Source organism: Hyaena hyaena, unplaced genomic scaffold, assembly GCF_003009895.1.
Source record: "Hyaena hyaena isolate Hyena2069 unplaced genomic scaffold, ASM300989v1 scaffold_70, whole genome shotgun sequence".
Classification (NCBI taxonomy): domain Eukaryota; kingdom Metazoa; phylum Chordata; class Mammalia; order Carnivora; family Hyaenidae; genus Hyaena; species Hyaena hyaena.
Window position 1 is genome coordinate 1468467 of NW_024080701.1, and position 20333 is coordinate 1488799.

The 20333-nt window shown below is 43.3% G+C and overlaps 1 protein-coding gene across 7 annotated transcripts in view; it reads right to left on the minus strand.

Moving 5' to 3' along the window:
- Positions 1–20333, minus strand: part of PPP1R14D (protein phosphatase 1 regulatory inhibitor subunit 14D) — a 26659-nt gene continuing 6326 nt past the window's right edge. For 6 of the 7 annotated variants that reach the window (XM_039232900.1, XM_039232903.1, XM_039232902.1 and 3 more), the window contains 4 exons: positions 11769–12047; positions 550–633; positions 328–360; positions 1–125 (listed from right to left, as the gene is read on the minus strand). In XM_039232900.1, the coding sequence (XP_039088831.1) occupies positions 60–125; positions 328–360; positions 550–633; positions 11769–12023 (438 nt within the window). In that variant the 5' untranslated portion in view covers positions 12024–12047 and the 3' untranslated portion in view covers positions 1–59. Of the gene's footprint in view, positions 126–327; positions 361–549; positions 634–11768; positions 12048–12582; positions 12613–20333 lie in introns of those variants that run through there. The other variant, XM_039232904.1, reaches the window with a different exon arrangement.

Genomic DNA, 20333 nt, shown 5'->3' on the forward strand with positions numbered 1-20333 from the left:
TTCTGAGGTTCAGGGCAGGCCTGGCAGTGCTAAGGCTGCTGAAGGTAGTCTCACAAGGCTTATTTCTGAGGCCGACTGAGTCTCCGGAATTTCTTGAGTTGACTGAGCAACTCAGAGATAAAAGGCTGAAAGAGAAACAGGGATGAGATCAAGGCACGGGGCCATGCCCACCCACCACACTGCCCTTCTTAATCTCCCCCGAACCCATGTCTCCAGAGCTGGGGAAAGTGAGAAAGACCTAGGGCTAAGTCTTCCTCTCAAATACTCTTCATTAGCTGCTCCCCTCTAGGCCCCTGTGACCCCCCAGAGCAGCATAGCATCCCTTACCTCTGTGGGGCGGGGGCAGTTCTGGAGAAGGGCCTGGTGGAAAAGAGCAGAGAGTGAGTTCCGGAGCCACAGCACTTTCCCACAAGCCTCCACTCAGCTTCCCAGGAATCCTCTCTGCTGAACTGGTTCTCCCCATGCCACTCAAGGAGGCAAAACCAGGTTCCTGGGCTCCTCCCACTCTAAGCTCAGCTTCCACCCCACAACCCCAGGCCCACATTCTACCTCCAAGTGAGTCTTCTGTTCCTCTGTGGATAGTTCCATGAGAGCCTCCAGGTCAATCTCGGACTCAGGAGGAGTTGGTTGACCCTGTGTGGGAATCACATGGGGCTCAGAGGGGCCTGGCCAGCTGGTGCCGGAGGAGGTGAAAGTTACTGTCAGAGGGTCATCCATCTCCTACTCTACCTCCCACGTTCAGTCTGTCTCCTCACCCTACCTCAAACCACACATTCATTCTGCCATTCAACACTTCCTGAGTACCTACTATCTTCTATCTGAAACAGGTTCTTTAAAAAGAATGCCTGTTCAGGGCACCTGGGTGGCTCAGTCAGTTAAGCATCTGACTCCGGCTCAGGTCATGACCTTACAGTTTGTGGGTTCGAGCCCCACATCAGGCTCTGTGCTGACAGCTCAGAGCCTGGAGCCTGCTTCAGATTCTGTCTCAGCAGCGCCCCCCCCCCATCTCTGCCCCTATCCTGCTCATGCTCTGTCTCTCTCAAATACAAATATTTAAAAAAATGTTTTTAAATAAAAAGAGTGCCTGTTTAATTTCAAAGGTGTATGCATATTGTTGGTAAGGATCTAAAATGGTATAGCTGCTTTGAAAAACAGTTTGGCAGTTCTTTTTTATTTGTTTTGAGAGAGAGAGAGAGAGAGAGAGGCAGGCAGGCAAGGGCAGAGGGAGAGGAGCTAGAGAATCCTACTCCTAGGTCTACTCCCAAGAGAAATGAAAATACGACCACACAAAAATTTGCATGACTATTCATAGCAGCATTACTCATAATAGCCAAAAGGTGTAAACAACACATATCTCCATCAACTGATGAATGTATAAATAAATATAATGTAGCCATACAATATTGCTCAGCAATAAAAGGAACACAGCATTGATTCATACTACAACATGGATGAACCTTAAAAATATTATGCTAGTGGAAGAACCCAGTTACAAAAGTCCACATACTATGATTCAATTTGTATGAAATGTCCAGAATAGGCAAATCCATAGAGATACAAAGTAGATTAGTGGTTGCCTATGGCTCAGCGTGGCAGTGGTAAGGAATGAGGTATGACTGCTAATTGATACAGGATTTCTTTCTGGGGTGATAAACTGTCCTAAAATTAAATTGTGGTTGTATAACCCCAAAGATACTTAAATCTTTTGAAGTGTATACTGCAAGTGAGTGATTGTATGGTATGTGAGTCATGTCGTAATAAAGCTGTCTTTAAAAGTTATTACAGTCAGGGGCACCTGAATGGCTCAGTTGACTGAGTGTCCAACTCTTGATTTCAGCTCAGGTCATGGTCTCGTGGTTCGTGGGTTCGTTCCCTGCATCAGGCTCTGCTCTGACAGTGTGGAATCTGCCTGGCATTCTCTCTTTCTCTCTCTCTCTCTCTCTCTGCCCCTCCCCTGCTCACACATGCAGGTGCGCTCTCTCTCTCAAAATAAACTTCAAAAAAAAAAAAAGAGTTATTATAGTCAGTAAAATAATTTAAACAATACAGGGTTTATAAAATTAAAAACGAAAGAAGGACAAGAAAATGAGAAAACAAGCTACAGACTGGGAGAAAATATTTGCAAAGGATGTATCTGATAAAGAACTATTGTCCAAAATAGAAAAAGAACTCTTAAAACTCAAAAATAAGAAAGGAACAACCCAGTTGAAAAATGGGAAAAGATCTGAACAAATACCTCCCCAAAGAATATGTGCGGATGGCAAATAGCACATGAGATGTTCAACATCATATGTAATTAGGAAATTGCAAATTAAGACAACAATGAGACACACCGCATACCTACAAGATTGGCAAAAAAATCCAAAATGCTGACAACACTGAATGCTGATGAGGATGTGGAACAAGAGGAACCTTCATTCAATACTGGTAAGAATGCTAAATAGTACAGTCGCTTGGGAAGGCATTTTGGCAGTTTCTTACAAAACTAAACACACTCTTACCAAATGATCCAGTCATCAAGCTCCTTAATATTTACCCAAGTGAGCTGGAAACATATCCATACAAAAACCTGCATAAAGATGTTTATAGCAGCTTTATTCATAATTGGCAAAACTCCAAAGCAACCAATATGTCCTTCAGTAGGTAAATGGATAAATTAACAGTGGCACATCCAGACGATGGAATGACTATTCAGCACTAAAAGAAATGAGCTTCAAGCCATGAAAAGACTAAATGAAGTGTAAACACATAGAATAAGTGAAAGAAGCCAATCTAAAATTGGCCAGTCATACATATTGTATGATTCCAATTATACAACATTCTGGAAGATGCAAAACTTGGAGACAGTAAAAAGATCAGTAGGAATAAAGGGGAAAGTGGGATATACAGGTGGAGATCAGAGGATTTTTAGGACAGTGAAGATACTCTGTATGATACCATAATGGTGGCTACCTGTCATTACACGTTTGTCCAAACCCTTAGAATGTACAACGCCAAGAATGAACCCTAATATGAGCTAAAGAGTTTGGGTTATTATGATGTGTCAATGTAGGTTCATCAGTTGTAACAATGTACTGTGCTAGTTGGGGATGTTGATAATGGGGGAGACTATGAGTGCGTGGGGATGGGGGGAACATGGGAACTCCCTGCTCAGTCTTCCTGTGAACCTAAAACTGCTTTAAAAATGAAGTCTAGGGGCGTCCAACTTCAGCTCACATCATGATCTCGCAGTTCATGAGTCTGAGCCCTACATTGGGCTCTGTGCTGACAGCGCAGAGCCTGGAGCCTGCTTCAGATTCTGTCTCCCTCTCTCCCTGCTCATACTTGGTCTCTCTCTCTCTCTCTCTCTCTCTCTCTCTCTCTCAAGTAAACACTAAAAATTAAGTCTATTAAAAAAAAGAGAGAGAGATACGGGGTACCTGGGTGGCTCAGTTGGTTAGGTGTCTGACTTTGGCTCAGGTCATGATCTTACGGCTTGTGAGTTCGAGCCCTGTGTTGGGCTCTGTGCTCACAGCTCAGATAGAGCCTGGATCCTGCTTCATATTCTGTTTCTCTGTCTGTCTCTGTCCCTTACCCTTTCATGTTCTGTCTCTCTCTCGAAAAGAAACAAACATTAAAAAAGAGAGAGAGATGTGAAGTCAATGTCCAAGGTTTAATAAACATAGTGATTTTTTTTACTGCTTTATCAAGGACTTTCTTAAATGAAAGTGGCATGGTGATGAAGAACATGACTCCTTGCACAGGTTGGAGTCACTTTTTTTAAAGTTTGTTTTTTTACTTACTCTCTACACCCAACATGGGGCTCGAATTCATGACCCTAAGATCAAGTCTCATGCTCCACCAATTGAGCCAGCCAGGTGCCCCTGGTGCCACTTTCTTGATTCACACTAAGGGTCACCATTGTTTTTGCATTATCAATATAAACACCAGCATAGTGAAAAAGGCAAATGACATCTCAGTATCATTATGAAAATAACCAGGAAACTTCTGAAGGGGTCTTAGAACCGGAATTCACTTCAACTGCTGCCTTATTCATTTTTTTACTGGGTTATTCAGTTTTTTCTTACTGATTTAAGAAATCTTTTTTTTTAAACTTAGATTAGCCCTATCATTCATTCTACATATGATGGAAATTTATGTGTGGGGAAAGGGTTGGTGAAATATATGTGTTCATATAGCTAAATGTGACTAATAGTATTTTCCAGTTTGGGGGTTTAATTTTTTTAAATTTTATTTTAGAGAGAGAGAATGAAAGCAGAGGAGAGGGGTAGAGGGAGAGAGACAATCTCAAGCAGGCTCCACACTCAGCATGGAGTCCAAGGTGGAGCTCAATCCCATGACCCTGGGATCATGACCTGAGCCAAAATGAAGAGTGGGACACTTAACCAACTGAGCCACCCAGGTGCCCCTCCAGTCTGGGTTTTGCTGTTTCTTCTCCTTCTCCTTCTTCTAAGGCTTAGCAAGTTCTTCTCATACTGATTTGAATAAATAATTGATATTCATTTTTACATTTTATAGAGGTTTGATTATTTAACCCTTTTGATGTTGTTTATTTATTTATTTTTGAGAGAGAGAGAGAGAGAGAGACAGAGAGAGAGAGACAGAGACAGAAATAGAGACAGAGAGAGAGAGCAAGTAGGGAAGAGGCAGAGAGGGGGTGAGAGACAGAATCCTAAGCAGGCTCCGTGTGATGAGTGCAGAGCCTGATGCAGGGCTTGAACCCATGAACTGTGAGGTCATGATGTAAGCCAAAAGAGAAAATTGGACACTCAACTGACTGAGTCACCCAGGTGCCCTTGATTATTTAATACTTTAAGACCTATTTACTCAACAAATACATGTTCAGTGACTACTATTATTAACCTGGCACTGTGAACTTGGGAGTTTCAGTGAACAAAACAAAAATCTTGTCCTCAAAGAGCCCATATATTAGATGCAGTCGAGGAGACAAACAGAAACATATGTAATAAGTAATTAAGCTGTATAATTTGTTTAATGTTATTTGGGGGACTTTTTGGATGGTGGAAATGTTCCATATTTTGATTGGGGTAGTAGTGGTCACATACGAAAAAGTGCATCCCAGTGTACACTTCAAATTTTATTCTCTGTCAGTTATACCTCAATAAAGTTGATTCTTTTTTTTAGGTTAAGAAAACAGAAAAAGAAGTCTCACCTGCCCTCTCCTTCCTCAACTGCTAGCAGGTAACCACAGTTAACAGTTTTGGTCCTTCCATGCCTTTTTAAAAAATTATTTATTTATTTATTTATTTAAGTTTTCCTTTATTGATTTTGAGAGACACAGAGAGATACCATAATGGGGAAGGGGCAGAGAGAGTGGGAGAAAAAGAATTCAAAGTAGGCCCGATGCTCAGCACAGAGCCTGATGTGGGGGTTGATCTCATAAACCATGAGATCATGACCTGAGCCAAAATCAAGAATTGGACGCTCAACTGACTGAGCCATCCAGGCACCCCTCCATGCATTAAAAAAGAAAAAAATAGTGCTAGGGTTCTAAGTTCGCTTTTTCACCCTAAGGTCTAGACTTTCCCTGTTACTTCCTTAGTTTCTAGCTCATTGATTCAGCCTTCATTCATTTAATGCATATTTACTGAGTGCATGTTATGCACCAAGTATTGTGATAAATGCTGGGGTCATAAGAGCAAGACAGACAGACATAATCGTGCCCTTGAAAAGCTTATAGTCTCCTGAAGGATGCAGACAACTGAAATGGCAGTTATAACACAGGGTGATAAGCACTCTGATGAGTGCACTTTGAGAACACATGGAAAGGGAATCTAACCAAGCCTGGGATTTAAGAAGGCTTCCTGGGGTGCCTGGGTGGCTCAGTCAGTTAAGTGTCCGACTTCCGCTCAGGTCATGATCTCACAGTTCATGGGTTCGAGACCCATGTCGGGCTCTGTGCTGACAGCTCAGAGTCTGGAGCCTGCTTTGGATTCTGTGTCTCCCTCTTTCTCTGCCCTTCCCTGCTCATGCTCTGTCTCTTTCTCAAAAATAAATAAACATTACAATTAAAAAAAAAAACCACACAGAAAGCTTCCTGGAGGAAGTGACCTCTAATCTGAGAACTGAAGGATGAGTAAAAGTTAACCAGCCATTTATAATGAGTAACAGGGACTGAATTTATTCTCCCAACATAAATAACTAGAAAACTAGGGGTGCCCGGGTGGCTCAATTGGTTAAGCATCTGGCTCTTGGTTTCTGCTCAGGTCATGATCTCACAGTCATGGGTTCAAGCCCCACCTTGGGCTCTCTGCTGACAACACTGAGCCTGCTTGGGATTCTGTGTTCCTCTCTCTGTCCCTCCGCCACTCATGCTGTCTGTCTCAAGAATAAATAAATATATTTTTTAAATGTTTTATTTATTTCTAGGAGAGAGAGAGAGAGACAGCGTGAGCAGGGGAGGGTCAGAGAGAGAGGGAGATACAGACTCCGAAATAGGCTCCAGGCTCTGAGCCGGCAGTCAGCACAGAACCCGACGCGGGGCTCGAACCCACGAACCGTGAGATCATGACCTAAGCGAAAGTCTGACGCTCAACCGACTAAGCCACCCAGGCGTCCCAAGAATAAATAAATATTTTTTAAAAAGTAACCAGAAGACTAAACAAAAACTTATGGACAATGTTTTCAGTCATTGGACAAAAGTTGCTCAGGACTACCTAAGAGAGAAGGGAAACAGATAAGACAAACTCTGTAATTGCCCTGTATTTCTTCCTAAAGGCAATTTTCGGACCACAGAGCAGAGAGGGAGTTCCCAAAGGGAGCACAGGGGTCTTGCTAAATTGATATGACAGAGATCAGAGTTCAGGGTTGAGGTGGCTGGAAGTTGCTAGATAAAGTTTTGGAGAGGAGGCTGCTATGAAAAGAGACCTCCGGAAATCTGCATAAGGGTTCTCTTGAGTCTTTGCTGAACACAAGATGCACATTCAAAGCCAGGTACTATGAGGCACCAAAGGCACAGAAATGAACAGTTCCCAGACCTCACCCAGGACTGGGAGACAAATCAAGTTCCATCTAGCCAGAGTGGACAGTCCTCACTGATCATGAAGGAATTCAGTAGAGACCTCAGAAGGTCCTACCTTCCTGGGGGTTAAATTATTCTCTAGATTAAAGGATACTCTAGACTCAATGTAGCTTAAAAATAAGCTTCAGGTGGGGCACCTGGGTGGCTTAGTCGGTTAAGCGTCCGACTTTCGCTTAGGTCATGATCTCACGGTTCGTGGGTTCGAGCTCCGCGTCAGGCTCTGTGCTGACTGCCGGCTCAGAGCCTGGAGCCTGTTTCAGAGTCTGTATCTCCCTCTCTCTCTGACCCTCCCCTGCTCACACTGTCCCTCTCTCTCTCTCCTAGAAATAAGGAAATAAAAATAAATAAATAAATAAATAAGCTTCAGGAGGATCAAACTGAGCCACAAGTAACTAAACTGCCTATTAAAACAAGGCCCAATGCTTTAAAGGAAGAAAAAAATCTAGTTAGTCAGTAACATGAAACTCATAAAATGTCCAGTATCCAGGCAAAAAATCACTAGTCATACCAGAAGCAGGAAATATGATTTATCAGTTAATAGAAATAGACCCACACATGACAGAATTAGCAGATGAGGAAAACACTAATAATGAACACACTAATGAGCAAAATGAAATAAATGAGAAAAAAACAAAAACAAATGGAGCATCCAGAGATGAAAAATACAGTATTTTAAATGAAAAATTTACTGGATGGAGGTAACAACATATTTGACGTTGCCAAAATAAAGATCAGTTGCGCTTGAAGATACGGAGACAGAAACTAGCCAAAATGAAACACAGAAAGAAAAAAAACCTTAGGGGAGAAAGATGACTAAAGAGACTTGGTGACCTGTGGTACAATATCAAGTGGTCTAACATATGTGCAATTGGAATCCCAGAAGGTGGAGGGTGGGGCAGAATAGTAAAGCTGCATCCTAATTATTAGAATTCTACCTCTAAAAAAGTATTTTTATTTTATTTTTTTTAAATTTATTTCTAGGAGAGAGAGAGAAAGAGAGAGAGACAGCGTGACCAGGGGAGGGTCAGAGAGAGAGGGAGTCACAGACTGAAACAGGCTCCAGGCTCCGAGCTGGCAGTCAGCACAGAGCCCGACGCGGGGCTCGAACCCACGAACCGCGAGATCATGACCTAAGCGAAAGTCGGACGCTTAACCGACTAAGCCACCCAGGCGCCCCTCTACCTCTAAAAAAGTATTGGTCAGGCTCCCCAAACCCTCTTCATATCACTTATGATATTAACTACACATATTTTGAATATGAGGTATGTATATTACTGTGATTCACATTACCACTGAAGTCTGGAGTTGAGAATATGCACTGATATCATAATCCAAATATTCTTTCCCTAAAGTATTTTTTAAATTCTCAGAACGAGTGGATATATCAAGCAACTACTGCTGAGATGAACAAGTGTGGTAAAATTGAGTCGATATTGCTGGTAGCGTTTCTTGCCAGATGCTGCCTGATCTGACTCCTTTATTGCCTTCACTCCATGTTCTGTCCCTGTACTCCTGATCTTTCTCTCATGGGAACCAGCAGTGAAGAAAGGCTCAGGGATGAGCTAACAAGTGTTTGTTGCACATATTTGTTAACAATACTATTTTAAAGTTGGAAGTCTAATGTTTTTTATAACATCACCAAATCAGAAGGGCCACATCAAAATGCCAGCTGCTGCCAGGAAAAGATAGTGTCATAGAAACTATAGGGGGTGGAATGTTTCAAAACTCTGGGGTGGTCAACAGTGTCCCCTGCTGATGTGTACATTAGATTTGGCCCCAAGGCAGTGATTGGTGACCTTGGCAAGAGCTCTCAGTAGAATGGTGGGAAGAGAAGTCAGGTTTCAGTGGTTTGAATGGTGAAAGGAAGGGGAAAGGTAAGTAAAGGATGTGAGTGTGGGGATGCTTGGGTGGCTCAGTCAGTTAAGCATCTGAGTCTTGATCTTGGCTCCAGTCATGATCTCACATTTTCTGAGTCCAAGCCCCAAGACTGGCTTTGTGCCGACAGCATGAGGTCGGCTTGGGATTCTCTCTCTTTCCCTCTCTGCCCTTCCCTGGCTTATATTCTCTCTTTCTCTCTCTCAAAATAAATAAATAAACCTTTTAAAGAAAGGATGTGAGTATGGACAAACTTTTAAGAAGTCTTGTCATAAAGGAGACATGAAATCAGAGGTGGGAACTGGGGGAGGCACATTGTTGGGCAAGTCTCCTTAAAATTTTTTTCATGTTTATTTATTTTTGAGGGGGGGGAGGGGCAGAGAGAGAGGGTGACACGGAATTTGAAGTAGGCTCTAGGCCCCGAGCTGTCAGTCCAGTGCCCAGTGTCGGGCTCGAACTCACAAACCACGAGATCATGGCCCGAGCCAAAGTTGGACGCTTAACCAACTGAGCCACCCAGGTGTCCCAAGAGTCTTCTTAAAATAGGACAAACACATGAGTGTTTACATCCTTCCTTTGAAGCCAAGTCCACACTCCACCTCTGGACAAGAGGAGCTCTAGGGCCGCAGGTCTGTTTTGTTGAACCCAGACTTGGTTCCTCTGAAGACAACAGAGCTGCTGCGTCCCCAGTGAGAAGAGGTGGGGCCTTCCAACAGAGCAAGGTTGGGACCCATTAAACCAAACTAAACAAGTAGTGATGCATCCCTGGAATCATTCCCCAGGGATGCTATCCAAGGTGGGCATGCCGAGGAGACCCTAGTGGGTGCAGAAAGACTCTATACAGGTAGAACTGGGGCAAGGTAAGCCTGGACATTGTTGCCTCCATCTCTGCCCAAGATGACCAGCCACCTGGGGATTCCCCAGCCACTTGGCTACTTCCTGCTGAAAAGTGCTGGGATTGGGAGAGGAACTGGCACCTGGCACCTTTGGACAATTGCCATGGCAACTGCAGGCCAGGTATTTTATTTCAGTCATTGCCTGGGAGTGGTCCTCCCACATATCCTGCTTTCCAATGTTATGAGCTCATTATTGTACAGTTTCCCCCCCTGCACTGGTCTTGCAAAACCAGGTTCTTTGTCTATTGTCTTTCTGTGATGCCTGGAAAAATGTGCTCTGAGGTGTCTGAAATAAGACACTTTTTATGCAAGTGTACAACAACCTGAAAGTAAAACTGATCCCCAGAGGGAGGGCATCGGGAGGATGGAAGGGCCATAGAGGCGTTCTCCAAGGGCAGGCCAAGAACATGGGCCTCTCCTGCTCACAACTCCAGGGCATCTCCCTACACTGAACAAGTGGGCCCAGGATGCTGCAGGGGACATGGTCGACACCTGGGCCAAACTGATACGTGACCCAGTGAGCTTCACAAGACAGCCTGGGCCACATGCATCATTCGCCCCCACCCCCGACCACGGGGCCACTGACACAGTCCTTACCTGGAAGAATGGCATGCCCCTTGCTGCCCCAGAAAGAAAATTTAGGAGGAAGAGAAAGAAGGACCACAGTATATGGACAAGGAAGCTCCTGGTCTCTGGCTTGGTACCGTAGTTCTCAGCCAGCCCCATCCTAGAATTAACTGTGAGGCTTGTTAAAAAGGCCAGTGCCTGGGCTCCACCCTTGTAGATTTAAAGTTAGTTGAGTCACAGTCAGGTCAGCCAGTTTTTTCTGAAGTACTTTAGGGCTGGAGAACCACTAAGCTGCTCAAGAAAGTGCCCCTGGGGCTCTGCCCCAGCTGCAGCTCCTGGTCTCCTAGTTTCCTAGTTGCGTGACCTTGGACTTGTTACTCATCTCTAGGCTTCCATTTCCTTCGAGCTAAAACATAGCTACCAAAGGGGGATGTGGGGAGGGCCAAATGGGGTAATGCATGCCAAGTGCCGGGCGCAGTGCCTAACACAGAGTTAAGTGTTCAGAATGTTATTCTTGTTGCTGAAGTGGCAGTTGGGACTACTCTAGGATCCCGATTTTTAGTTATCTAAGGAGGAAAGTGCCACTTCTCATGACAAGGGGCAGAGAGCCGGCCTGTTCCCAGGGTGGAAGTGAGGGGAGTCCGTCAGAGCCAGGGCCAAGGACTTGTTCTAGTCCAGTGCTGTCCGTTCTGAGAGAATGGAAATGCTCTATCTGTGTGCTAACAGTATGGAGGCCACGAGCCACATGGGGCTACTGGGCACTTGAAATGTGGCTGGTGTGACTGAGGAAATGAACCTTTAATTTTATTTAATTTGTATTAATTTAAAAGCAAATAGCTACATGTAGCTATAGTACTGGACAATGTAGCTCTTGACATGTATGTGTGGTAAGGATGAGAGTAAGTGGGGCGCCTGGGTGGCTCAGTCGGTTAAGCGTCTGACTTAGGCTCAGGTCATGATCTCATGGTTTGTGGGTTTGAGCCCCGCGTCAGGCTCTGTGTTGACAGCTCAGAGCCTGGACCCTGTTTCAGATTCTATGTCTCCCTCTCTCTCTGACCCTCCCCTGCTTGCGCTGTCTCTCTCTCTCAGAAAGAAATAAAACACTTTAAAAATTTTTTTAAAAGGATGAGAGTAAGTAAAGACATAAAATAAATAAAAATCACCCTTCTATCTCACTTGAGCTTCAAAAAAGTCCTACAAAGGAGCTATGACGGGCATGGATAGGCTCATCTTATAGATTAGGAAACTAAGTCTCGGAGAGGTTAAAAGACCTGGCCCAGATTCTGAGGAGAGTTAGAGGCAGAGCCCAGACCAGGAGGGAGGCAGGTCTCCCAGCAGGCTCTCTCCCAGGCCCCCTGTGGCCTCCCGCCCTGCTCCGTATCACTCACCTGGAAGAGCTCCTGAACCTGCGCGTCCACCCACAGCTCCATCTCCAGCCAGCGCTGGAGCTGGCCCCGGTCATACTTCACCGTCAGCCGGCTGGGTCTCCGGGACCTGGGTACTTTGGAGGAGTCGGGGTGGGACTTTGACTCTGAGCCTGTGGATGACGTCCTCCTCCTCCCAGAAGTCCACTGGACCTTCTTATTTGGGTTCTCTCCATCAGGGTTGGGAGATGTGCAGGAAGGAGGGCTTGAAGACAGCATGGAAGGACTGGTGTGAACAAGAACCTGGGGGAAACGGCCAGTCAGAACAAGGGTGCCAGGGAAGTGAGGAGACAGAGAACAGAGGGAGAGGCCAGCAGGGAAAAAAGAAAGGGGGAGGGAGGGAGGGCCAAGGCTCCAGGAGAGGCGGAGGGTCAAAGATCAATAGGACTTTCTCTCATGCTGGAAATGGCAATCTTCTGGCTCTTGGCTGCCAGTGAGTGGCAGTCCCGAGCTGTGCCCCAGCCCTCCTCTTTTGTAGCTGCTCTTGCCCAAAGTGATATAAACTTCAGATAAGCAAAGGTCAAGAGGGTGCCAATCCTCAGGAGGAAGAAGGGATCCTTGGGTCCCGGGGGTGCGGGGCTCTGATTGCTGCTCTATGGCCAGTTCTGGAACAAGACCTGAGTCACACTCACTTGAGAGCCCTTGACATCCCATCTTCCTGGGACTAGATCTACCTAGTCTCTGAGGAGCTGGAATCAGATGGATACCGCTGGAGCAGGGGCCCAGGCAGGGAGGAGGTCCTGCTCTGAGTGTGGCACTGGTGGGGGCAGAGTCTCACCGGAGGTAGTCAGAGGGATGGTTATCTCTGGCCCTCATAGGGTCAGTACCCTCTTGTGTCTGGGTGTGTCTGAACGTGAGCTGCCTTACGAAATATGTGAAGGAAGAGGTGCTCCTCTGTCAGCCTGGCCCTGTGCTTGCGAAGGTAAATTTATCAAGCTTGTCTCCCATGCCCGTTCCCCAAAGGCAACTGCTTGGGAAGCCATATTTCTCATCACATGACCCTCCCCTGACTCAAGTCCTTCCTGACTCACAGGAAACCCGAAGACCTACCTCCCACCCAGGTGTCAAGACTAATAGTTTTAAACACACAGTACCTGCCTTCTAAGCGAAGGGTATGTTTGTTAGTTTCTTTAGTCTTTTGTAACAAAAATATTCTAAACTTTTTAGAAGTTACAGAACACTATAATTTTTTTTTAAAAAAGCATAGCTCAGAAGGACAAACAAATGACAAATTAAGGTTTCTCTCCTTTCCTCAGCTCCACTCCCCAGAAGCAACCCCATCAAGAGCTTCTGTTTTTAATTCTCATGTAATCACCATTATCCCTTTGTGTAACATCACGTATTTGTCCATTTTAGGCAATATCTCTTGTCTCCTCAATATGAAGGATGAGAAATTTGTCATCCCCTTTTACTTTCCACATTCTAATCTCTGTCATATATATTTTTCTTTTTTTAATTTTGAGATTTTTTTCATTTGAAGGTAAATCTTAATGCTATTCAATTCACAAATATGCTAATTTAAATACCAGTTCTATTTATCTAAAACACACATTGCAAACGTACCAGTATCTATTCTCTCTACATGTCAGAGCCCATTCATTTCATGGTTTGGAAATGCAGAGAACAGATTGCCCTTAAACTGCAAGTCAGCAGGTGTTTCTTTACAGTTAACTTTAGCAAAATTCATACAAAATAGTAATTAACAATGACCTTCTTCTTTACTTATTAACTCATAAGGAAACACCTTCAAAACTGCATTTTGTTCAAGTTTCTGTACTAACATGTAGAAACACTGAACTACAAAATATTGAAAAGTTAAAAATTCCTTAATTTTTTATTCCTGGTACTACTACCACCATTTACAGGACAATATCCCTGAGGTAATGAAAAGAAAAAGAAAAAGAAAAAGCCACAACAGAAAAAAGAGCTCAGGAATATACATGTAATTGACACTACATTGCATTGATCAATAGCTGCACTTTTTGCAAACTGGCTATGACAGTCCTGAACAAGAAGGGTTTCCTGTTTAAGCTGCAATAAATTTTCTGACTATGCAGCATTGTTCCTTCTCTGTGACAGATTTTTACGGTTCCTCTAATGCATTTGGGACCATCTCAAGGTAACCTGTCAGCTTTCCTGACAACTCCTCGTTCTCTCTCCTTTCCTTCTGAAAAATTTTAGAACCTTCTGCTACCATATCCACCACTTCCACCACCAAAGCCGTAGCCATCACCATAGGGACCGCCTGAGCTTCTTCCACCAAAACTGCCCCCTTTCATGGGTCCATAGTTTGCTGTCATCCACTATAATTTCCAAAATCATTATAGTTCCCACCACCACCATAGTTACCACCTCCAAAATTTCCTCCTTCATTGTAACCATCATATCCTCCACCACCGCCACCATATCCACCGCCTTGGTTTCCATATCCTGGTCCACCAAAGTTACCACCACCTCCAAAGTTTCCTCCACGACCCATGAAGTTGCCAGATCCACCTCCACGACCTCTTTGCCATCCAGCACACTGCATTTCTTGTTTAGAAAGGGCCTTTTCCACTTCACAGTTATGCCCATTAATAGTGTGGTATTTCTGAACAACAATTTTATCCACTGTATCGTGTTCATCAAAAGTTACAAAAGCAAACCCTCTCTTCTTTCCACTCTGTCCTCCATAGCTTCTATGGTTTCCATCTTGCCATGCTTTTCAAAGCAGCCTCTCAAATTATATTCTTCTGTATCTTTTTTAATACTACCAATGAAAATTTTCTTCACAACTAAGATGGGCACCAGGCTTTACAGAATCTTCTCTAGAAACAGCTGTCTTTGGTTCCACTACAAGCCCATCAGCAACCTGGTGTGGTTGAGCACACATTGCTGCATCCACCTCCTCCACACAAGAGTAGGTCACAAAACCAACCCCCCCCCAGAACGTTTTGTTTGGGGGTGTCTCACCACCACACAATCTGTAAGTGGGCCCCATTTTTCAAAATGTTCTCATAAACTATCATCTGTAGTTTCAAAGCTCAAACCACCAATAAACTCTTGTTCCTTTGGATCATGGCCCTGTTCCCAGCGGTGGCAGCGACAGCTGGAGTCGGGCTGGGGGCGACCAGGTGGCGGTTTTACCTCCGTTTTAAGACCAGACTCGCCTCTTCCAACTCGAGTTCAATATGGGATCTTGTTTATAGATTTATTTTTAGGTCTTGCAGTAGTTGCCTTTACAGTGTTGAGTTTCTGTTTCCAGTGTATCGACTTCAACCATCATACAATGACTTACAAAAGAGAGCTTTAGATAGTGGCCAATAGATGAGTCTTTAATGATGAAAAACTTTGGGGCTCAAAGATAACAGTGGGGGGGGGGTGGTATTTGAGGGCTGGAGGCCAGGAAAGTGGCCTGGAAAAGCCCAGACTTTAGACGAAGGCTGACAGATGTGAGTTCACACTCAGCTTTTTGCCCTGTACTAGTTTTATAACCCACACATTTCAAAACCTCTTTGAGTCTATTTTCTCATCTACAACATGTGGTTTTTGAGGAGGAATAAATGAGTTGATAGATGAAAACATGATGTCCAAATCAGAGTCCCTTCTTGGTAAATACCCATTCCCTTCCTTTGCCTTCTCACTCTCCCTGCCTTCCTGGTGAGGCTCTGTCTGCCAAAGGTTAGTCCAGGGATTTCTCTGCAGTGGTTTCCCTTCTGGGCTTCTTTGGAAGAGGTGGAAATGAGTGGCAGGGAGGCCTCTAATATGCCTATAGACTTAGCTCTTACTTTGATGACCTGTTACACATAATAATGGAAAGCATTATTATGATAGTTCCTCCATCCTATCTTCTTGAAGAGTCTGGGAGCCCTTTCAGGAAAAGGAACCAGATCAGAAAACAATGAGTTTTGTTCACTAACCCAGTCACTTAGTAACAAAGATTTTATGAGCTCCTCCAGGAGGCCAAGAATTATGCTCAGTATTGGAGACTGGTGATCCAAAAGAAATACAGTCCCTGCCTTCATGGAACTTACAGTCTAGTGCAAAAATAAACAAGTTTTCATCAACTAATCAAACAATTATAAAGCTGCAATTGTATTTAATGACCTGGGGAAAAAAAGGTAAAAGGTGCTATAAGAATGTCTATTGGGGGTGTGACCTAGCAAGTGGTAACAGTTTGAACTGAGTTCTGAAGGATGAATAGGAGTTAATTAGGCACAGGGACCAGCAGGAATGGATCTGGCAGAAGGTAGAGCAAATGCAAAGGCCCTGTGGCAGGAGAGAGATGTCAAGTACAAGAACTAAAAGACCAATGAGGCTAGAACACAGAGAAGAGGGAGGAAATCATGAGTCATGGGGCAGAATGGGTAGAGGTATCTACACAGGACTCTGTAATCCACATTAAGGAATTATGTCTCTATCCTAAGATCATTGGGAGTCACAACAAAATCTTAATAGTTGTGGAATAGGCTGACATGTTCAGATTTAAATTTCCAAAAGACAGAGACAGAATCAGAGGGTGCAAAAAGCCTGAAGGAGATCAGTTAGGAGGCCATGGCTACAGGGCTTGACTGGGGGAGATAGTGTTGTTGGTACTGACAAGGGTATAGAGGGATAGATTGGAGAGCTATTTAGAGGGTCCTAGTTAATAGAACTTGGTGATGGATTGGGGACACAAAATATGCAAACTTCACAGATGCCTACACTGAGACACAGGTTCATGCATGGAGCCTCTGTGAGCCTATTTCCTCATCTGTAAACTGGAAGTTGTGGAGATTTTGCAAGAGCATGCAGCATGGCCCCAGTGAAGCTTAACGACACACAAATGAGTTATGCCCATTATTTACGTGTAAGGCTCTTTACTGACATTCTTCCATTTCTGCATTCACACACATCTCCCTGCCCTATGCTCCTCACCATTTATCAATTAGTTTGCCCAAGATAAGGGAATCATGCCCCCAAGATAACATGGAAGGAAAAAACCACAAGGATCGCAGGACCACATCAAGGTGCGTAAACAAAGAGGGTGCTGCTCTGGGCAGAGGTGAGGGTGTCTGCCCTGCTCCCCTGGCCTGCCCTAAATCCAGTGGTGGGAGAAAATAGGCAACTGGAAGACGTCATCAGAACTATGCTCTTCTTGGCAGTCCTGGGTGGCGGAGTCAATTAAGCAGCTGACTCTTTGTTTTGGCTCAGGTCATGATTTCATTGTTCCTGGGGTTGAGCACCACGCTGGGCTGTGTGCTGACAGCACAGAGTGTGTTTGGGTTTCTGACTCTCCCCCTCTCTGTGCCTCTCCCCTGCGCTCACTCAAAATAAATAAACTTAAAAAAAAACTAAGCTGTTCTTAAATATCTCTTCTCTTCCACCTCTTATTAAACATTTTTATTTATAGAAGCACCTGGCTGGCATAATCAGTATAGCATGTGACTCCTGACCTCAGGGTCATGAGTTCGAGTCCCATGCTAGAAATAGAGAATACTTAGTTTCTAAAAAATTTTTTATTATAAAAGAAAAACATGTTCATTTTAGAAACATTTCTAAATTCTCTTTTTAGATTTTATTTTTAAGTAATCTCTACACCTAACATGAGGCTCGAATCACAACCCTGAGATCTAGAGTCGCATGCTCCTCTGACTGAGCCAGCCAAGTGCCCCAACACTTCTAAATTTTCTTAAGCATTAAAAATTCCCCACAATCCCACCACATAAAACCACCACTGCTGACATTATGGCAAATTTCTTCTAGTCTTTTTTCTATGCATATATATCATAGTTAAGAAAATACCAATACATATTATATAATTATTTGGGCAACTTTAAAAACTATTATTATTCAAGAAATTTTATTTTATTTTATATTTTATTTTATTATTTTTGAGAGAAGGAAAGAGAGAATGAGAAGGAGGGAGAGATACACAATCCAAAACAGGCTCCAGGCTCTGAGCTGTTAGCATAGAGACCTACATGGGGCTCGAACTCACAAAGTGTGAGATCATTACCTGAGCCAAAGTCGGATGCTCAACCAACTGAGCCACCCAGGTGCCCCAAGAAATATGTTTAAAGAAGACATATTCATTGTAGAAAATTTTTAAATATAGATAAAGAAGAAAACACTGAATGATCTGTTTGGTAAATTTATTTTTCATTTTTCACAGAGCTTTGATTTGGATTTCCACGAAATTAGATCATATGGTAACATATGCAAGCCATTTTATAATTTAATACCTTTTGAATACTTTTTGTATCATTAAGTAGTTTTGTACATATCTTTTTTTAATGTTTTTATTTATTTCTGAGAGAGAGAGAGAGAGAGAGACAGCGTGAGCAGGGGAGGGTCAGAGAGAGAGGGAGATACAGAATCTGAAACAGACTCTAAGCTCTGAGCTAGCTGTCAGCCCCAGCGCAGGGCTCAAACCCATGAACCGTGAGATCATGACCTGAGCCAAAGTTGGACCCTTAACCAGGCACCCCTGTACATATCTTTTGTAACACTGCAGAGTTTTTCAAAATTTGGGCCACAAAAGAAAATTCAGACCATGATTGAGAGTAAGGAATTTATTAAATATCATAATGCATACATATATAAACATGAAATGAAAAATTTATTATTATTTTTAAAATTTACATCCAAGTTAGCTAACATATAGTGTAATAATGATTTCAGGAATAGAATTTAGTAATTCATCACTTACAAATAACACCCAATGCTCATCCCCACAAGGGTACTCCTTAATGCTCCTTGCCCATTTAGCCCATCCCTCCACCCACAACCCCTCCAGCAATCCTCAGTTGGTTCTCTATATTGAAGAGTCTCTTATGGTTTGTCCTCCTCCATGTATTTATATTATCTTTGCTTCCTTTCATCTATCTTCATCTGTTTTGTATCTTAAGTTCCATATATCACATAGCATAATAGAACCCTCTAGTTCCAACCACGTAGTTGCAAATGGCAAGATTTCATTCTTTTTGATTGCTGAATAATACTCCATTGTGTGTGTGTGTGTATATATATATATACCACATCTTCTTTATCCACTCATCCATCGATGGACATTTGTTTGGGCTTTTTCCATACTTTGGCTATTGTTGATTGTGCTGCTATAAACATTGGGGTATATGTGCCCCTTCGAAACAGCATTCCTGTATCCTTTAGATAAGTACCTAGTAGTGCAACTGCTGGGTCATAGGGTAGTTCTATTTTTAATTTTTTGAAGAACCTCCATACCATTTCCAGAGTGACTGCACCAGTTTGCATTCCCACCAGCAGTGCAAAAGGGTTTCTCTTTCTCTGCATTCTCATCAACATGTCAGTAAAGAGCCTTACACATAAATAATGGGCCTAACTCATTTGTGTGCCATTAAGCTTCACTGGGGCCATGCTGCATGCTCTTGCAAAATCTCCACAACATCTGTTGTTGCTTGAGTTGTTGATTTTAGGAATTCTGGCAGGTGTGAGATGGTATCTCATTGTGGTTTTGATTTGTATTTCCCTGATAATGAGTGATGTTGCGCATTTTTTCATGTGTCTGTCAGCCATCTTCTTTGGAAAAGCGTCTGTGTCTTTTGCCTATTTCTTCACTGGATTGTTTGTTTTTTGGGTGTTGAATTTTATAAGTTCTTTATAGATTTTTGATACTAACCCTGTATCTGATACTTCATTTGCAATTATCTTCTATTCTGTAGGTTGCCTTTTAGTTTTGTTGATTGTTTCCTTCGCTGTGCAGAAGCTTTTTATTTTGATGAGGTCCCAATAGTTTATTTTTAGTTTTGTTTCCCTTGCCTCTGGAGACATGTCAAGTAAGAAGCTGCTGCAGCCAAGGTCAAAGAGGTTGTTGCCTGTTTTCTCCTATAGGATTTTGAGGGCTTCCTGTCTTATGTTTAGGTCTTTCATCCATTTTGAGTTTATTTGTGTGTATGGTGTAAGAAAGTGGTCCAGGTTCATTCTTCTGCATGTTGCTGTCCAGTTGTCTCAACACCATTTGCTGAAGAGCCTGCCATTTTTCCATTGGATACTCTTTCCTGCTTTGTCAAAGATTTGTTAGCCATACGTTTGTGGGTCCATTTCTGGGTTCTCTATTCTGTTCCATTGATCTGAGTGTCTGTTTTTGTGCCAGTACCATACTGTATTGATGATTACAGCTTTGTAATACAGCTTGAAGTACAGGATTGTGATGCCTCCAGCTTTGATTTTCTTTTTCAAGATTGCCTTGGCTATTTGGGGTCTTTTCTGGTTCCATACAAATTTTAGGATCATTTGTTCCAGCTCTGTGAAGAACGCTCGTGTTATTTTGGTAGGGATTGCTGAAATGAAAATTTTCTCATGAAGAAAAACTTACCTTTACTCTGATATTTTTAACTCTATTGCATTTTATTTTAGTTTTTCAAATGCTGACAGCAAGTCAGTTTGTTTTCAAGACTCACTAGTGGAGGGGCGCCTGGGTGGCTTAGTCAGTTAAGCGTCTGACTTTCGCTTAGGTCATGATCTCGCGGTTCGTGGGTTCGAGCCCTGTGTCGGGCTCTGTGCTGACTGCCAGCTCAGAGCCTGGAGCCT